General features: G+C 40.0%; 1 protein-coding gene across 4 annotated transcripts in view; it reads right to left on the bottom strand.

Annotated features, from left to right (window-relative positions):
- The window catches only part of ttbk1a (tau tubulin kinase 1a), a 33,571-nt gene extending 16,133 nt beyond the window's left edge, over positions 1–17,438 (bottom strand). Inside the window, exons 1-11 of one of the 4 annotated variants that reach the window (XM_062448788.1) lie at positions 16,093–16,691; positions 15,370–15,459; positions 13,167–13,325; positions 11,969–12,116; positions 9,864–9,937; positions 9,341–9,481; positions 8,916–9,020; positions 3,632–3,697; positions 3,346–3,438; positions 3,041–3,166; positions 572–726 (exon numbers count right to left, since the gene is read on the bottom strand). In XM_062448788.1, the coding sequence (XP_062304772.1) occupies positions 572–726; positions 3,041–3,166; positions 3,346–3,438; positions 3,632–3,697; positions 8,916–9,020; positions 9,341–9,481; positions 9,864–9,937; positions 11,969–12,116; positions 13,167–13,325; positions 15,370–15,372 (1,070 nt within the window). In that variant the 5' untranslated portion in view covers positions 15,373–15,459; positions 16,093–16,691. Of the gene's footprint in view, positions 1–571; positions 727–3,040; positions 3,167–3,345; positions 3,439–3,631; positions 3,698–4,926; positions 4,961–8,915; positions 9,021–9,340; positions 9,482–9,863; positions 9,938–11,968; positions 12,117–13,166; positions 13,326–15,369; positions 15,460–16,092; positions 16,692–17,239 lie in introns of those variants that run through there. The other 3 variants (XM_062448789.1, XM_062448790.1, XM_062448791.1) reach the window with 3 other exon arrangements.
- Positions 17,439–17,466: the final 28 nt, after the last annotated feature.

The following is a 17,466-nucleotide window of genomic DNA, read 5'->3' as shown; positions in this document are numbered from 1 at the left end:
ATGAGTGCCAAGGCTGGTGTTTATTGCCAACTAAGCCCTTGTTGATATTTAGTGTTTTAATGTCAATAAAAAGTATGAAAAGCATGAATATTTGTATGCATTTACAATATTACCTGTTAGCCAAACTGACGAAATGTTTCTCATCTCATCTAGTTTATTTTATTTATGTTAAGAAACAGGTCGGGATATGAAGGTTTTCTTTCTGATAGTCTCTCATTGTTCATTTGCACTTAGAAGCTCAGTGTGTAACAAAAACCAAGACACTATTGATGCAACCTGAGATGGAAGAATGCTGTCTGCAAGGACGTCATGCGCCCTAGTGTGCCCTAGTGTTTTAGAGGAAATCTGCATTTGACCTGCTTACAATCTACAATGTGTTACGTCCATGAATGCATGCTTGTTTGTGAGCTTGTGGGGTTGCCTGAACTTTACCAGAGCTTCCCTGCTTGAACCTCAGAGCCATGGGATCGTTTTACAGTCAAGAGGAGAAACAGAACGCGGTAGTATACGTAGTAACGTGGTAGATGCCAGAAGCGTTCGGTCTGCTGAGCAGAACGGGTTTTGTTCTTACCCCACCATGGCGGCGGTGGGCCGGGTGTGGTGCTGTGGCTGGGTGGAGGTGCTGGTCGACTGGGTAGAGTCGGTCCCTCCTTTCTCCCAATCGAACGGCTCGTTCTCCGTGATGATGCGTTCCTTCATACTGTTCTCAAACACTGACATCAGGAGCTGATAAATGGAAAAGGGATTCCAATAGGCAGGTATTGAAAAGATTGAAGACATTGAGGAAATGCTTGAAGCATTACGAAATGCTTCATTAAGGAATCTGAAGAGGTCTGTCCTAAACGACTGACCAGTTAACAATAATTAAAGATTACAGCTAATGATTACTTTATTACTTTTATACTGTTTGGAATGCTCTGAATATATTAAACAATGTTTGAACTATACCCTGCTATATTAGCTCATGAAACATGGAACATCAGGGCAATTTCTAGGAGCCCTATCTAAAGCCTAAACAGAATCATTCTAGCATGCAGCGTCCTCTTTCTGTGCTTGCAAAGGCTATGTTGATTGTCATCCCCCTGACATTTCTTGTGAGAGTTAAACCCCCCATATTGTGATACTATTTAACTGCCCTTCATTCCTGTATTCTTTGTCCAGTCCTCTGAGATGCTCAACTTGAGTGTATCAGACACCTGCACCTTACATATACAGTTAGGTCCATAAATATTTGGACATTGACACAATTTTCATCATTTTGGCTCTGTATACCACCACAATGGATTTGAAATGAAACAATCAAGATGTGCTTTAAGTGCAGACTTTCAGCTTTAATTTCAGGGTATTTACATCCAAATCAGGTGAACGGTGTAGGAATTACAAAACATTTTATATGTGCCCCCCCCTTTTTAAGGGACCAAAAATAATTGGACAAACTAACATAATCATAAATCTAATTGTCACTTTTAATACTTGGTTGCAAATCCTTTGCAGTCAATGACAGCCTGAAGTCTGGAACCCATAGACATCACCAGACGCTGGGTTTCGTCCCTGGTGATGCTCTGCCAGGCCTCTACTGCAACTGTCTTCAGTTCCTGCTTGTTCTTGGGGCATTTTCCCTTCAGTTTTGTCTTTAGCAAGTGAAATGCATGCTCAATTGGATTTAGGTCAGGTGATTGACTTGGCCATTGCAGAACATTCCACTTCTTTGCCTTAAAAAACTCTTTGGTTGCTTTCGCAGTATGCTTCGGGTCATTGTCCATCTGCATTGTGAAGCGCCGTCCTATGAGTTCTGAAGCATTTGGCTGAATCTGAGCAGATAATATTGCCAGAAACACTTCAGAATTCATCCTACTGCTTTTGTCAGCAGTCACATCATCGATAAATACAAGGGAACCAGTTCCATTGGCAGCCATACATGCCCACGCCATAACACTACCTCCACCATGCTTCACTGATGAGGTGGTATGCTTTGGATCATGAGCAGTTCCTTCCCTTCTCCATACTCTTCTCTTCCCATCATTCTGGTACAAGTTGATCTCGGTCTCATCTGTCCATAGGATCTTGTTCCAGAACTGTACAGGGTCTTTTAGATGTTTTTTGGCAAACTCTAATCTGGTCTTCCTGTTTTTGAGACTCACCAATGGTTTACATCTTGTGGTGAACCCTCTGTATTTACTCTGGTGAAGTCTTCTCTTAATTTTTGACTTTGACACAGACACGCCTACCTCCTGGAGAGTGTTCTTGATCTGGCCAACTGTTGTGAAGGGGTTTTTCTTCACCAGGGAAAGAATTCTTCTGTCATCCACCACAGTTGTTTTCCGTGGTCTTCCGGGTCTTTTGGTGTTGCTGAGCTCACCAGTGCGTTCTTTCTTTTTAAGAATGTACCAAACAGTTGATTTGGCCACACCTAATGTTTTTGCTATCTCTCTGATAGGTTTGTTTTGATTTTTCAGCCTAACGATGGCTTGCTTCACTGATGGTGACAGCTCTTTGGACTTCATATTGAGAGTTGACAGCAACAGATTCCAAACACAAATACCATACTTGAAATGAACTCTAGACCTTTTATCTGCTCCTTGTCAATGAAATAACGAACTCCCATGAGGGAATAACATACACCTGGCCATGGAACAGCTGAGCAGCCAATTGTCCAATTACTTTTGGTCCCTTAAAAAGGGGGGGGGGCACATATAAAATTTATTGTAATTCCTACACCGTTCACCTGATTTGGATGTAAATACCCTAAAATTAAAGCTGAAAGTCTGCACTTAAAGCACATCTTGATTGTTTAATTTCAAATCCATTGTGGTGGTATACAGAGCCAAAATGATGAAAATGGTGTCAATGTCCAAATATTTATGGACCTAACTGTATGTAATAAAGATGTTGATTTTGTCTTGAACTTGTAGTTGACGATTCACTTCATTGATTTGGTACTTTCACAGTTGGGTACTATCTAATACTTCTTCAAATCAGATTTGTTTTATGCACAACGAATTATGGTTATTATATAACAAATATAATGATGTCAAAGTACCTGATAATCTGGCTTGGTGTAATAGTCAAGGCCCAATACATGGTCAAGGAAGATTTGAAACTCTGAAGGCATATGTTTCAGCAGCATCCTATGGTCATATCGTTCTTTAATCTGTCCAACTTGCTCCTGAAGACAGAACAGAATAGATTTTTGAATGATATCACAACAAACCACTATCTACTTGTTTTGCAGACATTTTTGATACTACATGAAAACAGAATTAATTGATTTAAGTGTACAGACTGCACTTTTACAATCTGTTTATAAGGATCATGCCATGCTACTGAACAGCAGAGGAAGTCTACCTTATCTTTGATTTTCCGCCATGGTAGCTGACCAACCGCAAATTCCACCAACATGTAAAATAATGACCATAAGTCATCATGGCGACCCATTTCCTAGAAAAAAAAGAGAATGGTAATCTATAGTGACAAGCCGACCTGTTCAATAAAAGTACATTGACATTAAAAATACATTAATTGACAGATAATTTTGCAGTCTGGAAAAAGGTACTTGCTAAAGGACAAAACTGATTAATTAATAGGTTAGCAACAATGTTACAAAAACATACTAAAAATAAGAAACATTTACCTTGTTTTTATGTGCATTTACAGAGGCGTATCGGACTGTTCCTCGAAATCCTGCAACCGTTCTGGGCTAAAAAGAAAAACATTATACAACATCATACAACAATAAGAATCTTATTTCAAGATATTACTATTAATCACAAGTATGGCACTGGAAACACTGTCCATGTATTATATAAGGTAAGTATTGAGGAAAACCTTCGGAAAAATACCTCTTTACATTTATAATTTTTACATCAAGCATTTAAAATGCATTAAAAGAGTCATAGTCTTAATAGTTTTTTCATATTACATAAGCATATGAAAATATATTGAACACTAAGTCAACATGTCTTATTATAGACTCAGATATGACCTTCAGCACTGCACCATGAGCAATGCAGCAATGATGGTGTAATGGATAAACCACAATGAATGTTTAATAATAGCATAAATATTTAAAGTCCACTTGCCTTAAAGGAACATCTTGCACCTTTAAGTCTAACACAACTAAAACAACAAAAGTAACCAAATAATGAAATAATCAGAAATGTCAGCAAAGGGTCACACCGGGCATTAGGCCAAATACTCCTATAATCTTAGGATTTCTCATCCAAGAACGTCAATGTGCCCGGAAATAGGCATGAGATCAAGTGACTGGGATAAAACGATAACAGAATTATTACCCAGATCTAGGTCAGCCCCATCTTACTCAGTCAGTCCATAATGAAACAAATTAAAAACGTATTCAGAATAAAAAATATTTCTGGTCTGTGACCTTAGCCTAGGGCATCTGAATGCCGAGTTCCCCTATCTGCTTCTGGAACACTGAGTGCACTGAACACTAAGGTAAACACTAAGAGGCCTGACAGGGAAGCCCTATTTTGTCAACAACACCTGTGCTCTCAGCTGGTAGGCTTTTCCCGCTCTTTGGCAGCCATTAGAGGTGGATGTCATAAAAAAGATACTGAAAGATTCTCTGTTGATTTATTCTGTACTGATTACCTACAGTGTGTCAAACCAGAGGCATCAGGCACTGTACAGACAATTATGGATGGAGAGGCTGAATAACAAGGAAAGTTATAGAATGACAAGATTCAGTCACAAACATTATTTTGAATAGTAGTGTTAAACTTAACTTATAAACAACATGTGTATGTGTGCGACCACGTACAATTTCCCAACCAGTGCAAAATTTTACCTACCTTATACTTCTAAAAATGTGTTTTCCCTAAATATTGTGCAGTTACTAGTATAATTATACCTCGGTGTGACCCCCCTCTGCTATGAGGAAAACAGAAGCTCGGTGACCACACTCACGTCACTCTGTCACCAGGTGTAACGAGGTGACAGCCACGGGGGGAGCAAGGACCTGATGGAGAAATAGGTCGGAGCATGCACTTCAAAATCATAATCCAAAGGAACTGTAACACAAAAAAAAACAACAAAAGCAAAACAAACCAAGCATTGAAACATAGAGGAATGAAAAACAAATGCAAGGTCAGTAGTACAGGGGTTCACAAAAGCAGACGATACAAGATAAATAATTTGTTCAAAAAGTTAAAATAAAACATGATGATGGACTGGTTACATTTATTCATTTAGCAGACGCTTTTATCCAAAGCTGGTTATGGGAATTGTCATGCATTGTACAGTACAATGGAATCCTTTTGTCAGAAAGTGGTCAGAATCAGTTTAAGACTCTGGTACTTACACTATATTTCCAAAAGTATTCGCTCGTCTGCCTTCACACGCATATGAACCTAAGTGACATCCCATTCTTAAACCATAGGATTTAATATGTCGGCCCACCATTTGCGGCTATAACAGCTTCAACTCTTCTAGGAAGGCTTTCCACAAGGTTTAGGAGTGTGTTTATGGGAATTTTTGACAATTCTTCCAGAAGTGCATTTGTGAGGTCAGACATATGTTGCACGAGAAGGCCTGGCTCGCAGTCTACGCTCTAATTCATCCCAAAGGTGTTCTATCGGGTTGAGGTCAGGACTCTGCAAGCCAGTCAAGTTCTTCCACACCAAACTCATCCATGTCCTTATGGCCCTTGCTTTGTGCACCTGAATTCAATGATTTGGATAGCTGAGTGAATACTTTTGTCAATATAATGTATTTGCTTACAAAGGTATCTACAGTACAAACCCTGTTTATATCATTCTGATATGTAAAGTACTGTATAACCGCATTCCTGGTGGAATCTATATTTTGCATAAACCCTAAACTATTAACGTGTATTATGTGACAAAGGGTCTAAGATAGAACATTAAGTTGTGAGGATCTCATAACACATGCATTTTACACTCCATTTCTCTAGCATCTCGAGACCTCCTAGCATTGCACAGCAATGAAACAAACATCTTAAAAGCATTAAAAACGCTGAATGCATGCCATACTTTTGTACAAAACCTCGCACTGCTATTTATTCTTCACAAATGATTTATTCAGAGGCTCTGGGAGGATCCTTCCTCGTTACTGAGAATACGTGATGAAGCAGCTGGGACGGCCCTTTTCATGGAATCAACATCTTATGCTTAGAATTCGGTGCTAACGATATGGCTAATATCTTAGTGCTAACTTTATGCTGAGTGGTTCTTTTAAGAAGGCTATGAAACATCCCAGTGGTAAGGTGAAAGTCATGTTGGCCTGGGGACACTTAGCCACCCACGGACCAGACTGTCTATGTGTAGGGGAAGTGCTGTGTCTGAGAGAGAGATGGAGAGAGAGAGAAATGGAGAGATAGAGTGCAGGAAAGTAGTGGTGGAGTAAGTAAGGGGGGGTAATCAGAGGGAGGGGAGAGGTGAAGGCAAGGGAACAGAGTAGAGCATAGGCAGGGAGAGGGAGATATGACAGAGGGATTTGGAGTGGCTGATAGCAGGTGAGGAGATAGAGGAGGAGATAGAGGAGAGCACTGTAAGAACGCCTGTCAGAGAGAGAGCGAGAGAGAGATGGGGGGGACAGTATGAAAAACTGAGGAAATGCAGGACGAGCCAGAGCCCTGTATTTATCACGAATCAATGAGCTGAAGCTGACTCAGCTGTACTGAGGAAAAGGAGAAAAAAACTAAGGTAGAAAAGGGGGAGGGGGGAGACAGCCGGCCTTGCCGGCCTTGCTGGTGGCCATTGGCCACTGACGCATGCAGGCTCATCAAATATTCATCTCACGCTGCTGTACTCCCAGTTCTAGCAAGGGATCTGCACTGAAAACACTGACAGAGCTACAGCCCGGAAGATGACAGAGGACAGAAGGGAGTAGTAGAGAGAAGGGGAGGGGGAGAGGGGGAGAGGGGGAGAGGGGGAGAGGGGGAGAGGGGGAGGGCAGGAGAGCTGAGACATAGAGAGAGGAGCAGGTAGTGCCCTCGTCAGAGAGATAAAGGGAAGGGAGAGAAAGTAAGTAGGGTAGAGAAAGAGAGAGGGAGGTAGAAGTGATGGAGTGAGTGGTCGATACGAATGGAGTGAGTGAGTGGGGAAAAATCAACTGGATGGTGCTGGTGTGAAGCTGGAGAGATGAAAGCAGAGAGAAAAGAGAGGAGAGAGCTGACAGAAAAGGAGAGGGGAGTAGACACTGCCTGTGACTGAGATATGAAGAAAGGAAAAGAGGAGAAGGAAGATAGAGGTGAGAATGAGAGAGGAGAATAGTGGAGCAGCAGACAACACTGTGACAGCGCTTGAAAAGGAGGGATGGGAGGAGTGAAGGGCAGGGAAGTGAACACAAGAGGATTGGCCAGACATTAAGAAGAGAGCAGATACTGCCTGAGGAGGAGAAAAGGCAGGATGGAAAGCAAAGTACTGTAAAAAATATAAGAAATTGACAAGAGAAGGGTAGAATGACAGAAGAAAAAGATTAGAGGATTGGCATTGAGACAGAAGAGTGGTATGTGAGCAGAGAGGCAGAAGGAGGTACAGGAATGTGAAGACAAGACTTGGAGGAGTTACTGTACAACTAGATGAGGAATGCCTCTAATGATTTAAAAGAACATTCCACACCATAGCCAGATAACAAGAACTCTGCATACACATCTCTTGTGTGTGTGTGTGTGTGCGTTTGTGTCCCTGTGTGCGTAGCATGCAAGACTTTAGAGAGAGGCGAGAAGAGAGAGATGAGAGAGGGAAAGAGAAGAGTGTTTTAGAACAGAGGAGTTTATTCTCTCCAAGGCACTCCCAATGCAGTCCACCAGATTAGTTCCAGTAAGGCATTAGCTAAGACTTTGATTACCATGGAAGCTAACAACAAAGGCCAAGGATTAGGATAAGAGTAACAATGCAGGCATTTTTCTATATCTATTTCAACGGCTCAACAACTGCTCTCTCAATGTCAAATAGATAGCATTGCTTTTCACTTGGTCTGAACCATTCACAAAAAAGAGTGATGCTTAAAAGTGGACTCCAAACAACAATATGATAAAATGACTTTAACATCAACAACAATTTTTCATTCATTGTCATAAAAAGCACAACATAGTGTGAAACATTATGTCACGTAACCAAAGTAATTCTATTTCCTGATACTTTTATTTCATGCTATTTTTATAAAGACAAGGGACAGTTAAATTGTGAAAAGTTGAGCTTTTAACATCTAAAGCTATTTCGGCAAAAAGAGAATAAATGACTGACATATATTAATTAAGGAGCTGACACTTTCATTTATGTTTTGAATCTTAAACGGTAGGCTCAGAGGGTTCGACGTAACTGCTGTCAAGCCCTCTCTTCTCTTCATTCAGGTTGGGCACATCTGATGCGCTCTCTGATAAATGAATCCACTATTGAATGAACTGCACTGCAATGCACCAAAACCCAACATCTTACTGTGTCTTTATGTAAACAGACAGTGGCTCAGTGGCTCCCTAACTTATTTGAGCTGCGGAGTGACTCACTTGGAGTTTTATAACAGTCAACTAACAGTCAACCCAGCTGGGAACGAAGATTACCTTGATTTACCTTTGACAGTTTTTGCAATTTCACTCAGATCTTTAAGGTGTCAAAAACAAGACATTTGCAGTGACCCTTTGTGTAATCACAATTAACCCCATGAATATTCATTAAGAGCCTTGACTAGCTCTTTATAAGGTTATACGTACATGCAAAAAAGTACAATATATAATCTGCAATCTGTCAAGTGCCTACAGATCAAAATAAATCTACCAGAAATGTCTTGTAACAAGCAAGATTTGGCTTTTGTATTTTTTTTTGAGGGGGGGTGGGGATAAATTATAAACCACAATAATTAAAGAAAATCACCCAAAAAACGTAACAAAGAAATTACAGCACCAGCCGAACCATAGGAAACCAGAGCTGACTTACCGGTCGGACTTCCCCTGTGGTGTTGGTGTATTGACGAGCAAGGCCGAAGTCTAGCATAAAACACTTCCTGTACGTTGAAGGCAACCTTCCCATAGCAAAGTTGGACTGGAAGAAATAAACATTAAACAAATAGACATTAATCAAAGATTAAAATACATCAAGGGCCGCTCACAGTAATGTGATCAGCCAATAAAACATAATAATAAAAACCCAGTACTTTTTAAAGATGTATGAAATCAATCAGACTATGATGTGATGAATACATCATGCTGATGATAACTGCACTGAATAAGAACAGGTTTGTGAGATTAGTGATGTATTAACCAGTAGTGATTAATACATCACTACTGGTAAAATAGACCTGATAAAAATAAACAACATATTGAAGAGTCCAGATTGAACCAGACTGAACCAAACATACGTACTGGTTTGATATCTCTGTGCAGAAAGCCAACAGAATGGATGGCCTCTATCGACTCCAGGATCTGTTTTCCCAGACGGAGGGTTGTGCTCATGGTGAAGGTCCCTCGAGGCTGACTCCTTCTCAGGTCAGCCAAATTCCGCCCCTATCGACCCCCGGGGAAAACAACAGGTCAACGGCTTCATTTTACAATATTGAACATCAATCGGGTCAATAGCAGTACTTAATTTACATTAAAGTTTGTAGCTTGGTCAACTTAATGCAATACATCAAGTCAAGACATATCAGGTCAGGGTAATGTAAAACTACTTTCTTCTGAATGAAATAAAGTGCTGAAATATGTGCCTCACAGTACTATACCTCATATACTGTAGTCTGCCTGATTATTAGGTGTAATGATAGATTAGTTTGTATATTGTGTCTATTGTGGTTTTTGTCATTTGTATTCACGTAAAGAGTAGCAGTCAGTAGCCATTTGTTTTTATCAATAAGGGTCAATAATGTGTGTGGTATATAGATTCACTCACCTGAAGTTGCATCACCACGTAGTTGAATTTGTCATTCCTCCCACAGCCAATAAACTTACATACATGGTTTTTACCTGAAACGATCAAACCAATATTAGCAAGAGAACCTCAACACTTGTGCAAAAGCAGCTCTACAATCTCTCTTCTCCTTTATCCATAAGAAAAAAGATTTTTTTTAAAGGTTTGAATTCTATCTTGGGATTTATTGACTTTTAATAGCTACAGACTAAATCGTGTTCTATTATGTTCAGTGAAAGCTAACTTTGCATAAACTATAGCTCCACAAACATAACACTTGACAAATTGTGATTGTGATTCCTCTTTTTTTATGACAGTAAATACCTACAGCGCATGCTCAGTAGCGCAAAGATAATCATTGTTCATCAGGCACCATTAATTTTGATAATACAATATCCTGCTAATTCTAGGACAGAGAAAATTTGTCACAGTTGGTTTCATTATTTATTTTACTCCTAAATGTGACTTGTCAAAGAGCTTTATGTGACACATATCCATGGTGTTTTTTATCAGGTGTCATGTCTACATCAGTGCCATGTATCTTGTACATACAAACACACACATGTATAGTATGTACACATGCACATACCAAACACATATGCATGTGGCATACATGGGCACTGGTGCATACGCAAGCACCCACGCACGCACACACTCACGCATGCACGCACGCACACGCACGCTCACACAAAGATTGACAGCTTTTCTTCTACAACTCAACAAACGTGAAACACTTCTGTGTCCCTCACATGTTTTTGAAAGTCCCCAAGCTGACGTGAGACAGCTTGCAAAATGAACATTCTCCCTTTCTAGTACGATGACCCCCAGCCAGTGTGAGTCATTTGTGTCCCCTGCATGCTGGTGTGTGTTTGTACGTGTGTGTGTATATAAGTGTGTGTGGGTGGGGGGGTGGGGGGGGGGGGTTGTGTGCGTGTAGGTTAGAGTACCACCGAAGAGGGACTTCAATTCCATGTGACTCGTTCACAGTGTTAGTGCTGCATCAACCAACAAGCGACGCCAAGTGAGTCACATCTGATCTGCATGTGCACACAGTTTCAAATACTCAGTTCTCTATCTTTCCACAGTGTTGGTGAGTTTCAACCAAATAGGTCAATGTTTATACAATGTTAGTTTATATTAGCTTATGGGCCATCATTTTGCATTACTTCTTTAGGCTTAGTGCACTGTTTGTATTTTTATGTGGACTTTACTCTCCTAGGTAATCTTGTATTTAAGATGTACAAGCCCTTTAGGAGAAATATAGGTTCACTAATATTAAACAAATAGGAGGAGTCAAACTGTCTGTTCCAGTTTTCCTATGCTAATCATTTTGGAGGAAAGGTCTGATTCAATAACAACATGAAAAATCGGTGTCAAGCGGTTCACTATTGATTTCTTCGAGTCAAAGCTATTCTTATCTTCTCTTCCAAGCAGAAATTATGGACATCGTAACCTAGTGAAAGATCTGTTTATATGTTGCTTTCCCTGAGCAACATAATTCAATAGGTTGAATGTACTGTAGAAGCCCACCCACAACATTCAAAGACAAACAGGTAGGCAGAAAATGTTTCCGCATTGACCCACTAGACAACCTGCTTTCTTAAATAAGCTTTGTGCAGGAAATGCTGTATTTTGACACAGAACACGTTTTTGTATTTTAGGTTAAGGGTTCTCGACCTACCTTTTTACCTGAGGTAAAAAAGAAATCAAATCTATTTGAGACCTATCATGGTTTTATCTATTACAAGTTTGGTGTGGATACAAACTACTTTGTCACTTCACCTGTTGTAAAGCATTTTCATGAAAATGACACATTGGATTCAATAACTGGTTAACTACCAAACAAAAAACACTGTGACAGTTTCTTCCTAGGTTCAGCTGGTTAGCTGGCAGCTATTATAAATTAGTTATGACTGTATGCTATTATTAGTGAAAAGTGTGACTCCTCTTTACTCCGGAGTTGAAGTTGTTTTTTTTACAAAGGCAACTTGGCACAGACAGTGTCAAGGACGGGCGACAGTAGGAATCATAAGGAGCTGGCACAGAGTTTGTCGACAGAGCAGTAAAGGTCTGTCCGCTGGCCTCACCCTGCAGTTTCTTTAGGACGGCCACCTCCATCTTCAGGACCTGTTTGGGCTGCTGGGCCGACTCCACCTTCAACGCCACATTCTCCCGTGTCAGCAAGTCTAAGGCCTCGTAGATCTCCCCAAAACCTCCCCCTCCAATTTTTTTCAGCTGAAAAGGATGAGGATGTAATGTTTATTGCCATTTGTTTATGGACATTCAATTCAATTCGAGGATTTAACATACGAGCATGCTAGCAAAAATGGAAAGCGCCAAAAAATCCACTGTCTTCCCAATTCGGTTTTGCATGATGGAAATTGAAATCTGAGGTTCAAGATTCCTTGTAACAAGCAAAAGGTTTTTTTTCTTTACTTATTTGTAATGTCACAAATACTATATTGACCTGCATTCCTTTCATACGTCAACAGAGTTCTAACGTTTGTTTTTATGTCCTTTTCAATATCACTTTCTTTGGAATGAACAGGGCCTCCATCCATTGTGGATTTGCTGTTAGCACGCTGCACCACTGCGTCTGAGTCTCACTTTGCTGCTTTTTCAGCAAGAGCTAAAGTGCTCTTAGCCATCGTATTATTGCTTGACCATGACAGCCAAGTGGCCGAGACAAATTGACCACCCATGCGCAAGCAGCCTTTTCTTTCATGCGCCGTGATTTTGGTGTGGAGATCTGTCGATCCTCGATGGTTTCTGACAGTGTAGTTGAATGTATCAAGTCGGCAGAGCAGTGACTCTGCTGTTACGCAATACCTTACTTCCTTCCCAGGCCCAATCTTCTCATATGCACGAGTTACTGTAAATTTAATTATTTTAATGGCTGATTGTATCCAAAACTAAAGCTACTAACTAAAGCCAAAACTATTTTTCATGGGTTCTTTCATGGTGGACTACCTGTCTCTCACAGTCTTGGACTAGGGTCGGGTGATTAAGAGAAAATGTCAGTAATCATGACTGGTGACATCTACATAATCTGAGGTTTTCACGTGAATGATGTGTCTATAGTGCCTACAGTTAGTGCAGAAGATAATCAAGGACTAGAATTGAAATTCTAACAGTATTAATGTCAAGGAAAAGTGTGTGTTTCACCATACACTGTCACTTTGGGTTGGAGACCTAGCCTTTTTTTCCCTTTGTTCTAGATGTGCTTGGATCTTGAATTAACCAAAACTGCTAATGAGAACAACATTTTCACAAATGCAAACTCACCACTTTCCATCGATCCTTGACCATGCAGTTGGGTGGCAATATGTCCGCCTGATCTCCAGCCCCATTCATGTTGGCGTTGTCCTGAAGGCCAGGCACTAGGCACTGCATCTGCCAGCCGGACAGAACACGAGCAGCTCCCAGCTTAAACGAGCCATTTATCTGTGAAAGAAAGGGGGTGGGAGGGGGTTTTGTAGGACATACATAAGTGTATGTTCCTTCTGCAAAAGACCAAGCCAGGCATCACATATCGCACGCAAAGCAAGAAAGGGGTTTATCAGAACAAGCCATTCCTAGTGTTAGCTTGGGCCACTACGAGGGGAAAGGGAAATGGTATTTGCAGTTGTTGAGGCAAATATCATGGACATAAACAATGGTGACTGGAATTAATAGTTGTATATAGAGTCTGACACCTACAGGAGAAGACTGACTAGATATTGAGTAAGTGCTTAGAGAAACTGCAGATGGAACTGAATTATGTGAAAGAATAACTACCAAAATGTCATTCACCTTTGCCCCTACAGTACCAGTAAGATATTCCTTTTGTTAAACAAACACAGTGGTGAAGTCCTAACTGAGGTATGCATCATGTGTGCAACTTGCTTCTATGCCCTCAATATAAATCAAATACAAATGATTTACAGATGTCACAAAGAAAGACATGAAGACCAAACAAGCACTACACTTAATATGCTGCATTGTTTGTTAACTAACACGTTTAACAACTTTTTTCTCCATTAAACACGTGCATGTTCAGATAATATGTTTAAAACTTTTGAATATGTATAACTTATAAAAAACAATTTGCTAATTGTCAACAGCCGCAATACCCAATTATAAAGAACAAAAATATACTTTAGGATGTTTTTGAAGTCTAGATGCATCAATGCACTATTTGTAAATCCAAACACTTTATTTGACACTCACTAACTCAAATGTATGGTTCAGCTTTAGGGTCAACAGTAGCATTCAAGTGATGCATGTAAGTACCAAAACCATGCTATTCTGCATGCAGTGCCACGGTTCATTGGTTATCCATGCACAGCTCAGCTCAATTGGGGAAAAAGTACTTAGTCATGCCCTGGTCAACGCTGTTCCAGTAGACTTATGTGGACATTCTTTTTCCCTTCTCCGATAGAATAAGTGGCAAAACAGGATTTAGCTGGGTGAGCGAGGAAGGTAATACCAATGGTTATGTCTTTAAGGCAAGAACTGTCACCCCGCACCAAGAACAGTTTTCTAAACATTTGCAGTGCTACTGCTGGAAAAGTTTCTCCTGTTGTTGCGTAATTCCTGTTGACTACCCAATAAAGTATAGTCACGAGTGACTAATTTTTCTTTTTACAGGACACAACATTAATTCTGACTGCAGTTACATTGCAAATGTAGTGAACCATGGTGCTCTCAACTTGCTTACTTCAAAGCCAGAAGAACCAGCAATACAAACGCAGTATTGTAACGAGTGAGGCGGGATCAAGCAGATATGACCAACCAATAAGCATTCAGAGTAATAGAACGTGAGTTCACACTGGAAGCATTTCCCCAATTTGACTTACACCTTTCTGTAAGTCAATGCACCTGCTAGGAAATGTAAAGTTACTTGATAACTTCAACTGCACAACTGGTCAACAATAGGATGTTTGCTAGTTTAATTTATATTGATAGTCTCTAAGGAAATGGTATATAATTCAGTTTACTTTCCAGTTGGGTTCATCCTAGTGAATAGACTATGAGAAGCATGTGAAATATTATGAACACATGGGGAAATGCTGCAAGTCTTTCCTCCTTTATTTAAAATAATATTTCAAATCAAGGATTCTTTTTAGCAGCATTTTCATCTCATTTTCAGAAGCCATTAGGAGCAGTGATAGGTTAAGGCAAAAAAGGAAAGACAAAAGCTGTAGTGCATAATTTGCAAATAGTGAGAGACTTGATAGATTCCAACTAGTTACAGGACACAAGTAAGTTATTTTTTTTGCTGTTCTTCCTCGATGAAATACAAATAGCCTTATAGGAAGTGAGGGAGTTTTTACTCAGCGAAAAGCCAAGGGTTTGTATTCAAGTTTCCCAGATCTTTAAAGCGAAATCATGAAATTACTTGAAGTCCTAGGAAAGGGGAGCTGCCACAGCCATTTTGTGTTCAAACTGGTGGATATAGATGCAGCCACATTTCCAAGGGACTTTGAAGAACACATAAACCTCTCACCATATTTAAAACCTCTTCGAAAACCTTACGTCTGAGAAAAAATCCTGAGCTTGCCAAATTTAGTCGACGCCAAAACCTTCCTTTGTTAGCCTACAATCCAAGAAAAGTCAAAATACAGAGAGGTTTGTCACAACTGTTTCCATGACATTCACCAAAGTGAGGTTTGAAGATATCGTTGCACTATTTGGCGAAGTGTTGCAGTTTATTTGAATTAACACAAAATATAAAATGTATAATACACATTTTTTAACAAAACTTATTTTAAAAAACATGCTGAAACAACAACAATTACAGGACTATGACAGTTGAATAAAAAAAGTAAATGGACCAGACAAAATATATCAGAGCTACATAATGTTTCAAGTGAGAGAGACGACTTTGTTTAGGCTACAGCACAGAATCCACACTGTATTGCTAGACCTACCAAAACCACCATAGCGATTCACGTTATTTTTTTTACTTAATTACTCTAAATGAATAAGAATCATCGTAAGTAGGTCTACCTAAATAAATGACATACAAATGTTGTAGGCTATATCAATTTGGCCTAAGCAATTAACATTTCAACCACCACTGATGGATTTTAGGCTTGAGGCTCCAACACCACAATCTGCCCGCAAAATGTTGTACAGGCCTACTTAATTTCAGTCCTATCCCATAGACGATCTAGAGTCTAAAGGGCTTGTGATGTCAACCATCATTTCATTAGACGCGTGTCGTTACCTGGCGCAGAGAAGGCACGTTAGTCTTTTCCGTCTTTTTGGAATCTTCATTTGGGATTTTAAGGTGGCACAAAACGTCCTTCAAAGTCAAAGACAAACACTACTTTTCCTGTATGATGAACCGATACGATGCAGCTCAACACTTAGGTTCGCAGTGGCAACAACATATGATAAAATCCGTTGCAAGGACTCTTGTAACCGCGTCAACTTCAACATCTCTGACGTCCCATGTGAATGTGAATAGTGGGGCTTTCTTGCATTCTGGTATCCAAGACAAAAATCCAAACTAATGCAATCTTTTACCACAAAAGAAGCAGTTACAATTGCGCGCTTTGTTAATTTCTCATCTAAAAGGTTATCCTTTTACACAAAAAATGTATGTATTTTCAAATAAGTATTTAACGAATGTTGTTTCAAATCCTGCAGTGGACAAGTGCAGGGCTTTGCTTGAATTGCCTACAATGTCAATGTCGACGAACGAAATGTAGGCTAGTTTAGGCTACTATATATAGTTCCAATAAGGCATGCAAAGTTATTTTGATATCTCAGTTTATAATACGGCATTTATCCGCAACGGCTCTCGATCCATCCCATTCCACTTTTTGTCCGCACTGCAGCGCAGTCTCATGTTAGACAAGAGACCCACCTTTTCGTACCACGTTTCAGGCGAGAGGTGGCGCACGCAACACCCCAAATGATGAAGGGGTAAAAAAAAACAAGAATTTATGCTTGTCCCACCCTACAAATAATCTACCCCAATGGCAGTATGTTTCTTATCTTCGGGCATACAGGATGGGTGTTAATTGGGCCTATTTAGATTCATTAAATATCGCATCTAAGTAATGGGCGTTACATTAAAATTGAAAGACCATAGCCTACTGAAAATAATGGAGCTAACATTCCAACGTGAATCGCACGCTGGGATTTCCAAACGGAAGCCCAATACAATTATAACATAAAAGCACCAGCACTTAATTGAAAATTAACTTAAACAAATGATGTCATTTCATATTAATGCATGTATACCATACGTTAAATCTCATCCTACATCATGTGGGCCTACACAAGAAACAATAGGTTTGCAAAGCGACATTTTCCTAAACCTCAAATGCTGTCGAGATTATGTAATATGGAAGCTTTCTTCTTACCTAATTCTTTTCCGCCGACATGAGATAGAAGTCGTAAAGATTTTGACGAGGGGCATTGTTTTGCCTCCACGGTCAAAACCATATAAGGAGGTTCGCCCCGTGCACCGCCATTTCTACAGTAGCATCCTCTTGCTTGTCTCCATTCGCATCCCCAGCATCAGCATCATTTGCCAACAACGCACTCCCTCGTTCTTGCACGTTTCTGTAGCCCCCGTATAGTATTTTGA

This window comes from Osmerus eperlanus, chromosome 22, assembly GCF_963692335.1.
Source record: "Osmerus eperlanus chromosome 22, fOsmEpe2.1, whole genome shotgun sequence".
In the NCBI taxonomy this organism is placed as follows: Eukaryota; Metazoa; Chordata; class Actinopteri; order Osmeriformes; family Osmeridae; genus Osmerus; species Osmerus eperlanus.
The sequence above is the reverse complement of the archived record's forward strand: the minus strand, read 5'-3'. Positions and strand labels throughout refer to the sequence as shown.